Source organism: Onychostruthus taczanowskii, unplaced genomic scaffold (genome assembly GCF_017590055.1).
Source record: "Onychostruthus taczanowskii isolate IOZ18803 unplaced genomic scaffold, ASM1759005v1 scaffold91, whole genome shotgun sequence".
Classification (NCBI taxonomy): domain Eukaryota; kingdom Metazoa; phylum Chordata; class Aves; order Passeriformes; family Passeridae; genus Onychostruthus; species Onychostruthus taczanowskii.
Window position 1 is genome coordinate 1981826 of NW_024507105.1, and position 10635 is coordinate 1992460.

At 52.2% G+C, this 10635-nt stretch overlaps 2 protein-coding genes across 2 annotated transcripts in view; one reads left to right on the forward strand and one right to left on the reverse strand.

Moving 5' to 3' along the window:
* The window catches only part of ACLY (ATP citrate lyase), a 28031-nt gene extending 27154 nt beyond the window's left edge, over nt 1-877 (reverse strand). Inside the window, exon 1 of the mRNA XM_041426407.1 lies at nt 634-877. The gene's annotated coding sequence lies outside the window, so the exon portion shown is untranslated. The remainder of the gene's footprint in view (nt 1-633) is intronic.
* A 129-nt stretch (nt 878-1006) lies between these two features.
* ODAD4 (outer dynein arm docking complex subunit 4) lies at nt 1007-10517 on the forward strand. Its single transcript, XM_041426241.1, has 12 exons — nt 1007-1114; nt 1754-1885; nt 2267-2420; nt 4621-4682; nt 5350-5506; nt 6669-6893; nt 7203-7410; nt 8868-8954; nt 9149-9345; nt 9511-9611; nt 9822-9900; nt 10331-10517. The coding sequence occupies exons 1-12, from the start codon at nt 1007-1009 to the stop codon at nt 10399-10401; spliced, it is 1581 nt and encodes a 526-aa protein (XP_041282175.1). The 3' UTR covers nt 10402-10517.
* The last annotated feature ends 118 nt before the right edge of the window (nt 10518-10635 follow it).

A 10635-nucleotide genomic window follows, 5' to 3' on the forward strand; every position in this document is an offset into this window, starting at 1 on the left:
CTCGCTTTTCCCCGTGACTAAGGGCTGAGGGAGCACCGGGCGCGCCTTGTCCCGGTGCGGCGGCAGTGTCACCGGGCTGGGCACACACTGCCACAGCCCTCACGAACACAGCGTTGCTGGGGGCGGCGTTCCACACCCGGCGGTGCCGGTGGAGGGGGGGAATCTCCCGGCAAAGCAGCTCCCGAGCGCTTCATCTGCCTGAAATCGCCGGCCCGGTTCCCCGGGGACGGGGCGTGTCAGCCCGGCCGCCCACTCCCGAGTGTCTCCCCACCCTGGCGTGACCCCCAGCCCGCCTCCCGCCCCAGCGGGGCCGGCCAGCGCCGCTGGGCCGGGGCCAAGCCCCGGGCAGCGCCCCGCGGTGACGTTAAATGTCGCCGGTACCGAGCGGGACGGGCGCCGCCCGCCTCCCCCCGGCCTGGTCTGAGTCACTTGGCAGGGACAAAGTGTTTCAAGCGCAATCTTGGCGGAGAGTCCGGACCAGCGCCAAAATAAAGTCAGGGCCGGAGTGCCGATGGGAGTGAACCCGCAGCGTTCGCCGTTTACCCGGCCAGGATCGCAGCCCTGAGCGGCGAATCCGGTACCGGGGCCAGCGGCGGGCACCGAGCCTCCCTGTCCCACAGCATTCCCGAGTACCGAATAACCGGCTGCAGGGCGGTGTAACCGACGTGCAGCGCTGCCCTCGTGTTGCCCCTGCGGAACGCACGGGCCAGCGCCCGCCGGGCCAGAGGAACCGGCTCTGCCCGGTGTTCCGCCGCCGCCGTGGCACCGGCCGCGCTCCCGCCCCTCCCGGCCGCGGAACGCGCGTGGAAGCGCAGAACCCCACGGGCACGGAGCCGGGCCGGGTCAGAGCACAGCGAGCACCGGAGCGCGGCCGGGGCCGCCCGGCACACCGGCGCCGCACGTGGGCAGCGGCGGGGCGCGCCCCGTCACTTCCGGGGCGGGGCAGCCCACCGGAAGCGGGCGTTACCCGGTAACCGTTGCTTGGCAACGGCGCCGCGGCGCAGCCATGGCGGACGATGACCTGCCCGTCGTCTCCTTCGGGAGCCTCATGACCGAGGGGACAACCCTGAGCCGGCGCGGCCAGCACGACAAGGCTCTGAGCTGCTTCAATGACGTGAGGGCGCCGCAGTCCGGGGCCACCGAGATGCGCACGGCGGGAGGGGCCTCGGGGGGGGCCGCGGCGGCGGGACCCGGTTCGGTTCAGGCGGGGACCCGCGGCAAGAGGGGGGGACACGGAGGGACGTGTCTTCAAAACTGTTCAGTAAAATCCTTTAGTTTTCTCCTCATCCGTCATCAAAATCCACGTGGGAACTGTGGCATCACCCGCACGTTGATCCCACGGGGACTCCCGGGACGAGAACCTTGACTCCATGTTTCAGAAGGCTGATTTATTACATTATGATATATATTATATTAAAATGCTGTATTCAAACTATACTAAAAGAATGGAGAGAAAAGGGTTTATCAGAAGGCTGGAAAGAACAAGAATGGAATGATAACAAAGGCTCCTGACTCCCAGAGAGTCCGAGCCAGCTGAGTGTGATTGGCTATTAATTAAAAACACCAATCACAGATGCACCTGCTTCATTCCACAGCAGCAGATAGTTAATTGTTTACATTTCTTTTCTGAGGCTCCTCAGCTGGAATAGGAGAAAAATCCTAGCAAAGGATTTTTCATAAAATACCGTAGCTACACCTGTGTGTTTGTGGTGTTGAGCCAGCACTGGTGACGTGTCCATGTCTGCGGTTCCAGGCGCTGAAGCTGAGAGCAGGAGACAAGCACTGCCTTATCACCCGCTCCAGGTGTTTTCTGAAGCTTGGAGACACAGAAAACTCCTTGAAAGATGCTGAAGCCTCGCTCGAAATTGACAATACGTTCCATGAGGTAACCAGCAGGAGGGAGGTGATCTGTGAGACCCTGCAGGCTCTGAGGCAGAGCTCTGAGGAAACTCCAAACCCTCCTGAGATTTCTGCTGCTCTCAGAGCTGTTGGGGTGCTCAGGCACCTCCACATCTGGGGTTTAATGTATGCAAACTGTGACAGCTCTGGGCTCTCACACGTGCCTGACAGGATTTACTTGAGATCCATCAAAATTTCCCTCATTTTATGAATTTCTTCCCCCAAATGTCATTTTAGGGGCTTTGCCAGAAAGCAGAGACCCTGTATGCCATGGGGGATTTTGAGTTTGCACTGGTGACAGGAGTTACTTGAGATCCATCAAAATTTCCCTCATTTTATGAATTTCTTCTCCCAAATGTTATTTTAGGGGCTTTACCAGAAAGCAGAGGCCCTGTATGCCATGGGGGACTTTGAGTTTGCTCTGGTGTTTTACCACCGAGGCCGAAGGCTCCGCCCTGACCTGCACAAGTTCCAGCTGGGCATCAACAAGGCTGAGGAGGCCATTATCAACTGCATTGGGAGTAAGAAGTGTCACTTTCTGGCTCCCATGGGCCTGGACAAGGCTGTTCAGGGTACAGCTGATGGCAAATCAGCTCTGCAAGTGACCCAGGAGCCCCACAGCAGAGCCTCCCTGCTTCTGGGCTCTTGTTCTTTGTGGCAGATGAATCCAGAAGCACCAGGAAGCAGCACAAAGAGCCAACCCCTCTCCTTTTTTTTTTCTTTTGTTCTTTCTTTCTCCCCTGAATGCTGATCATACACAGTGCCTGATCCCTTTAGTTCTGTAGGTAAATCCTGAGGCTCCATTTTCCAAAATCATCGTGGAAACTTTCCAGAGGATACAGACCAGAGCAGCTCATCTAATCCGTGACCTGCTCGTGGCCTCCCACATGAGGGGAGCTGACAAGGAAGTTGGAGACACTTTTTACAAACACCTGGAGTGCCAGGACAAGGGGGAATGGCTTCCCACTGCCAGAGGGCAGGGTTGCATGGGATCTTGGGGAGAAGTTCTTCCCTGTGAGGGTGGGGAGGCCCTGGCACAGGTTGCCCAGAGAAGCTTTGGCTGCCCCACCCCTGGAAGTGTCCAAGGCCAGGTTGGATGAGGCCTGGAGCACCCTGGGGTAGTGGAAGGTGTCCCTGCCCTTGGGAGGTGCAATTCCAGGGGATGGAATGAGCTCTCAAGTCCCTTCCAACCTAAACCATTCTGGGATTCCATTATTCTGTGATCTACCTCCAGCCCTAATGACAGAATCCATTTTGAGACCTTTATCCCTGTATTCAAAGCTTGGAATGCAATGTGCCATGCTACCTCAGACTGGCCTCCTGAAATCCTGACTCTCCTCCAAATTTCATTGCAAAAGAGCAGTGAAACTGTTGACTCTTGTAACGAGCTCTGCTTTCACCATTCCTGGCTCAGATCACTGAGCAGGTCCTGGAGAGACAGGAAAGGCCAAGGACCTCGTGGGGTTTAAAGCAAACAGAAAACTCATCCCTTTTCACTTAGTTTGTCTCTCAGCCCTGCCAGCAGGCAGGGACAGGACGTGTCCCAGTGTGGGCACAGGCACACCTCACCTGGGGCTGCCACCTCTGCCATGTGAGTGTAACACGTGTGCAGGGCTCCTCTGGGGCTGCCAAACCTGTGGGGTGGGTTGGAGCCTGTCCCTGCCCAGCTCCTGGCACACCCCACTCACACCCTACACACATTCCCAGGTAGGCCAGGGCCGCCCTCTCCCAAAATTTCAAAACTGCAGCCCTCCCCCAGTGCCAGGGTTTGACAGGTGCCAGTGGCACCAGAGCCTGCAGCGCTTTCAGATGGGAGAGTTGTTTAAAAAAACAGGGAAGGTTTCCAGATCTGGCTTGCTCTCCTCCATTCCTGCTGCTTCCTGAGCTTAGCACAATGCTCAGATATCATCACAGCTCCAGCTGAAATCTTCCCAGCTCAATATCCTGAGCCAAGAGCTCTAACCACCTTTGGACCCCCTGGGCTGCAGGCACAAAAATGTATTTAAAAAAATAGAAAACTGATATTTACCTAAGCATAACTAAACTAATATAACTACTATTCAACTGATAAATAACTAAAAATATTTTCAGTCACTCAATAGCTGTGAGATGCAGGGAAGCATGGAAACACGTGGATGTTTGAACATTTGGGAAATGCACACACATTAACAGGGCACATCCCAAGCTGCTTCCCTGGGTGGATGGGAACACCTGCCCCTGTGAGCCCCCTGTGTTTGTGCTGCTGAAGGGAATTCTGCAGCAGCCTTGGCAGCTCTGTCCTTCCCTCAGACCAAACAAAGAGCTGTTCCTCACTCTTCCTTCCCAGGGTGCAGACAGATGGTGGTAAACACAATGGGCCTTTTGCCCTAATCAATGCCCAAACCTTTAAAATACCTTTCCTTCCATTTTGTGTTCCAGCTGTGATCCCCCAGAAGAACCTGCATCCTTCTCCTTCAGTTTCCATGCAGGATGTGCCCTATCTGTAGGAATATTGCAACAGTGAATGCAATATTCACCCCTGATGCTGTATGAATTGAAATCCCAAGAGGAGCTGGTGGCATTCTCTGCTCCCAGAACACACCAACACCCCTTATTCCATGGGAAAGATGAGAAAAGTGGTTGAAACGGAACATTTTGGGCTTGGCACCTTTATGGGCATTTCACTGACAGCAGCCTGCATGGCTGCTGTGCAGCACTAACACAGATCCTCTGTGTCTGCAGATCCATCCTCGGTGAAGCTGGAGACCAAGGAGGAGCTGTGCTTTGTGAGCAGGCAGGCAGAGGTACAGCACAGGGCTCTGGCTGGAGAAGCTTCTGGAGTTGCTGTAACGCTGAAATGGGCACCAGAGGAGTGACAGTCCCCTCAGGGATGTGGCTGTGGCAGCAGTGGGCCTGCTGAAGGGAGCTTTAAAACACACTGGCCTGTCATGGGGGTGTTTGTCACCTGCTTCTAATGCAGGTCTGGCTCAAGCCACCCAGAATTTAAAGGGGGAGGCAGAAGGGCAGGAAGAGCCTCCATGCAGGAACAAAACCTGGAATTTCTCCTCCAGCCCATGTCTGGGGGTGTTGCCAGCCACCCATCTAATGAGTAACAGCCCAGGGGTCAAAGAGGGTACAGTGAGCTCCAATATTGACTTTGGGTTTACCTGATGTTTAAGGGTCACAGCTTTGATAATGGACACTTTCTTTATTGCTTCACTTTTGGGTGATCCATTGCAGTAGTGTTGCTCCTCTGAGAGGCCAGAACTAGTTCTTACTCTTTCTGTAACACCCTTGTGGTCCCCAGGGAGCTCAGTTGGCTGCAGAATTTCAGTTGCTCATGGCCAAAGCTGGTGAGACACTTTTTGCTTTTATTTAAAAAATAAGTTGTGTTAAATGGAGTATAAACAGAATTCTGCTCATTCCAGTGTTCCCCACTGATGTCCCCCACCTCCTTTTGTTTTTTTCTAGCTCCAGAGCAAAAGTAACAAGCAAAAACAGCAAAACAAACCAAAGGACCAAAAGGATCAAAAACAGACGAAGAAGCAGAGTCCAAAAACAGAGCAACAGCTTCTGGGGCAGCTTTATGCTGACAAGGCATATCTGGAGAAGTTGCTCAAGGATGAAGGTGTTTCTCCTTCTCAGCAGATTCTATTTTTCTTTCATCCCTTTTTTATTCTTCTTTATTTCTTTTCTTCTTTTAAATCCCTTGACTCTTACTTATACCAGAGCTCACAGTGGGGGGGACACAGGCAGGTGTCTGCTCATGGAGCTGTGACTCCTCTGTGGGTTTGTTATAAATGCTGTTAAGACCAAGATGTAGGAATTGGAGAAGTAGCTTATTTTAGAAAAAGGCACAAAGAGGATGCTCCTTTAATCATATTTGTAGGGAACTTTTCACCCAGAAATAGAGAAGTGATTAAGGTTTGGTTTGCTCACAGGTTTTACAGTGTTGCCAGCACTAATTACACAGTGAGCAGTCTGGTTTGAAGGCAGGTAAAAGCCCTCTCAGTTTCCATCTGCCTGATCCACAGCACTGTTCAAAGTGCCCTGTCAATACAGATGTGCCATGCAGATGTTCTGTCCCAGAGCACAGGTGCTCAGCACAGCTGGCCCCACTTACTGGGCCCCTTTTTGGCTCTGATCAGCAGAGAAGGCAGCAGATATGAGGCTGGAACACCAGCTCAGCTCACTGAACCACATGGGCAGCAGAGTTTATTGTATTTGCAAGGTGCCCTGATGAAGGAAGGAATGATGAATCTGACTCCATGTTCTCAGAAGGCTAATTTATTATTTTATGGTATTATATTAAAGAATGCTATACTATACTAAAGAATACAGAAAGGATACTTATACAATGCTAGAAAGATAATAATGAAAACTCGTGACTCTTTCCAGAGTCACAGCTTGGCACTGATTGGCCAAAGAGTGAAAACAACTCACACCAGAGACTAATGAAACAATCACCTGTGGGTGAACAATCTCCAAACACATTCCAGACAAGCAAAACACAGGAGAATTAAGTGAGATAATAATTGTTTCCCTTTTTCTCTGAGGGCTTCTCAGCTTCCCAGGAGAAAAATCCTGATTGAAGGGAATTTTTCAGAAAATGTGAATGCCACAGAGTTTCTTGTTAGCTCCCCCATCACCTCAGCTCTGAGGAGCAGGGGACACTTCCATATCCAGGACTCTCTGTGTCAGAACAGAAAAACATTCCAAATCAATTCCCCACTGAGCTGCAGCTCAGATCTGCTGATTCTCACCTGGGTTCTACCTTATCTTATTCCCAGACTTGATGCAGAGCAGCACAAGGCAGGGGGTCAAAGTCATGGACCTGGTTTTGGGTGGCATCTCCTACCTGAACCAGCGGCGGGACTTCTGGCAGCAGCAGAAGCCGATGTACGCGCGGCTGTACGAGCGCAAGGTCCTGCGGCAGGGCCGCGCGCGCGACAAGAAACAGAAACCGCCCGACATCGCCAGAGCCATCGCAAAGGAGGTGGAGGACATTGAGCTGAGTAGGTTCCTGGCTGGAAGCTGAGTGCTTCCCACTGTTGTGGGGAGGTCTGTTCCTGAGCTTTGGCTGAGGGTTAGCCGCTTCACCAGGTCTCAGTTCCCGAGTAGCAGAATCTCAAGATGGTTTGGGTTGGAAGGGACCTTGAAGTTCATCCTGTTCCCCCCTCCATGGGTAGGGACACCTTCCACTGTCCCAGGTTGCTCCAAGCCCCATCCAGCCTGGTCTGGAACACCTTCAGGGATGGGGAATTCACAGCTTCTCCATGTCTCTGTGTCACACCCCAGTGTCAAACTCTGCTCCCTGTCCCCAGTGCTGGCCAGAGGTTCCGCTGAGGAAAGCTGCAGGAAAGCTGAGCGTCTGCTGAAAAAGATACAAGCGTGGTCAGAGGATGAAGTTCCCAACAAGAATGAGCTGATTGGGAACCTCCACAGCCACATTGGGGATGCACAGTTGGCAATGGGGCAGATGGAGGCAGCTTTGCACAGCCATAAGATGGATCTGGATTGTGCCAGGCAGAAGTAAGTTCTGAGAAGTTCAGGTGGGTGGAGAAAGGGGAAAATGCCTCTCTGGGGGCGTTTTAGCATTAGGTAAAGGAATTCTCACCTGGGAGGTTTAAAAGGGTTACACATTCAGCTCTGCACAAGTATTAGGGTCTGTGGTAACTTTTTATCTTCACTATTTCAAAATAAGGAACCTGAAGCAGATTTTTAAGGACCCACAGCACAGGGCACATCAAAACCTCTTCTGTAGCAAAGCAAAAGAACACAAGTCCCAGTTTCAGCACTTTAATCTTGAGCAGGTACTTTCTTCTCAGGAAGATCAGGGTTGAAATTGCTCCAGTTTTCCGCTACATTTTGTCTTAAACTTCTTTTCATAGAGACCATTAAGCATGGCTTGAAATAAAGGTCCCTTCCAGGTGCACTTAGCTGTCTGCACCAGACACATCCCACAGCTCTTCCAGCTGAATAAAATGAAGCAAAACGTAGTCTTAGATGTAGCAAATCATATCAGAAATCATGGAACAGTGCCTTGAAGTGATTTAGAACTTTTTTGGCAGTAGTGCTCTGAGCTTTTCAAATGTCACTGAGTGGTGGTTTCTCATTTTCAAAAATCCTTTTGGAAGTTGGTTTAGGAAAAGGCTGCCTCTCTCCTGGTGGTCGCACTCCCCGAGCAGCCCGGGTAAAGGCAGGAATTAGCAGGAGAGTGGGGGAGAGATGCCGGCTTTGGGACCCCGCTCACCCGGGGTGCGGTGGAGGACCGGCGGTGACGGGCGGGCTGCGCTCTCTGGCGGCTGCCGCTGGAGACGCCGCTAATGACTCGTTAATTACTCGCGTTAATGACCCCGTGATGGGGATTTGAGCTGGGTGATCCCTACGGTCCCTTCCCACCCAAACCGCTCTGTGATTCCATGACTCCCATGGCATTTATCTGCTCCTCGCACAGGCTTTTCCATCTCTAAGGTAAGGGTAGGCAAAGCTGCTTCTGAAGATGAGAACGAGGATAATTAAGAAAAAAATTAAAACCCACAGGGCTTTATTGCAGAAGGAGCTGCCTGTAGCATGGGGCAAAGCTCGGTCCAAGCACAGGATCAGGGCTGGTGTCAGGAGCCTGCAGACACCTTTTTGTGTCTTTGCTTTGAAAAACAGAAATCATCCATTAGTTGTTCCCACAAAGGGAAACAGAGGCAAAGAAAAGGGAAAGACTTTCCCAAGGGCTGCCAGATTTGCACAAAAATTAATAATAATCAAAGGCAAAGTGAAACCATTTCCCCTGTGTCTCATGGGGTCAGCTGCCAGAGCTGTAGATAAAATGAAAAATCAAACTTGATTTCATGACTTTCAGCCTGACCTGTGCCCTTTACTTCCTAACAATTCTCTGAGGGCATGGGGAGCACCAAGGGGACCATGAAGAAACGCAGAGTGAGTGAGGAACAGGAGGATGTCAGTGCCACAATCCCTTTGTCTCCCTGTCTCAGCACTCTGACAGACGCCGTGTCCCGGGCCCTGGACAACATCGGCCACGTGTACGCCCGAACTGGCAAGTTCCAGCAGGCCATCAACACGTATGTACAGCCCAGCAGCAGAGGCATCAGGGGTTGGAGTGACCCAGGCTGTGGTTTTTCAGTTGTGTGTTCTCACTGCAGCCAGGCCTGGGGAAATTTTCACACCTGAACCCTTTGCTATCAAATCAGTGGTTGAGTTGTAACTGTACCCAGTGAGGGTTGGTAAAGGTTTGTCTGTCTTACTCTGCTCGAAGCTGGGAGGAGAAGATTCCACTGGCCCAGTCCAGCCTGGAGAAGGCCTGGCTGTTCCACGAAATTGGGCGGTGCTACCTCGAGCTGGATAAAGCTGAAGTAGCCCAAGATTATGGCCAGAAGTCCCTGCAGTCAGCAGAAGAAGAGGGAGATGTGGAGTGGCAGCTCCATGCCACCGTGCTGGTGGCACAGGCACAAGGTAAAGATGTGGGCACAGGTTTTGCTCTCAGGGTGGAGAAGCTGGTCTGAAAACATCTCTAGGATTTAACAGCCAAAGTAACTGCTCAGATCAAGACTGCCTTGATTACTTCTTGCTGTTCTCCTGATCCTGGGCTAAACCAGCTGATATCCTTGTCTGTTCCAGTGAAATTGAAAGATTACCGGTCTGCAATCCTGAATTTTGAAAGGGCTCTGGAGAAGGCAAGGCTTGTGCCCAGTGAATCTGCTCAAAATGGCATCATTGCGGTAAGAGGGCTGCTGAGGGGAGGAGCTCTGGGCAGCCTCTGTGAGTAGCTGTTATCCCAGCTGGGATTCTCCAGCCGGTAATGCCAGGAAAATGCAGTTTTACAGTAGGAAAGGATTTGGTAATGATAGCAGACAGCAAAAGAAAACAGGAAAATGTTTGGTATGTAGCTGCATTTCTGGGGCTTTTGTTAAGAACTTCCTTCCTTTCAGGCCTTGGATAACGTGAGCAAAAGCTTCATTGCAGAACTGAACAAAGGCCACGAAGATGGAATGATTTCCTCACGTGAAGGTACTTGTTGTTCACACCTCTGCACCCAAAAATGGGAAAAAAACCCACTCTCCTCTTCTGCACGTCAGCAGCACCCTAGAATTCCCACAGCACCCATTTCCTTGCAAGTATTGAATTAAAATCTCGGTGGAGGTCCAGGATTGCTTCAGCTGCGCTCCCAGCTCCGGCCGTGCCCAGCTTAGGGACAGCAGCGCTCCCAGAGTGTCCCCTGCAGGCTGGCCCGGTGTCACCGACAGCCCGGCCCTGCCCCAACCCTCCTGGGCTTCGGGGAAGGTCCTGGCAGGGCGCTGTGCCCGCAGCTCCCCTCAGTGCAGCCAGGACCTGGAGGGCAGTGAGAGATTCCTGGTGAGGGTAAGGGAGCCCGGGGGCCTTTCTTGTGTCCAGCTGCTGAGTTCTAGGACTTGGCTTAAGTTTCCTTTTCCCTTCCCAGATCGCCTTTTCAGCAGTGAAAGCATAAAAACCACCACTGATAATGTGGAAGAGGAGGAGAAAGAGAATTGAGATAAAAAGCCATAAGAGGAAGCCAGAAACGATGCATAAGCAGACGGAAACGTTAAAGGGGAGAAACGGACAAGGAAGTAAAGGACAGCAGTGGGGAAAAGTAGAGCCTAGGCGGGAAGTTGAAATAAATATTGAGCAAGCGTCGTACCCAGCACTGGAGCGGTGTGTCCCTAGCAGGGAAGGAGCTGGTCCGAGCCTCCCCCGGCCCCGGGACTGTCCCGGCAGCATCCCCGG

Excerpts from the sequence above, each read along its gene's own strand:
- ODAD4 (XM_041426241.1), top strand. The coding sequence starts at position 1,007 with ATGGCGGACGATGACCTGCCCGTCGTCTCCTTCGGGAGCCTCATGACC. Across the intron at positions 9,346-9,510 it reads GCTGGTGGCACAGGCACAAG|TGAAATTGAAAGATTACCGG; the intron begins GTAAAGATGTGG and ends TGTCTGTTCCAG. Across the intron at positions 9,612-9,821 it reads CTCAAAATGGCATCATTGCG|GCCTTGGATAACGTGAGCAA; the intron begins GTAAGAGGGCTG and ends CCTTCCTTTCAG.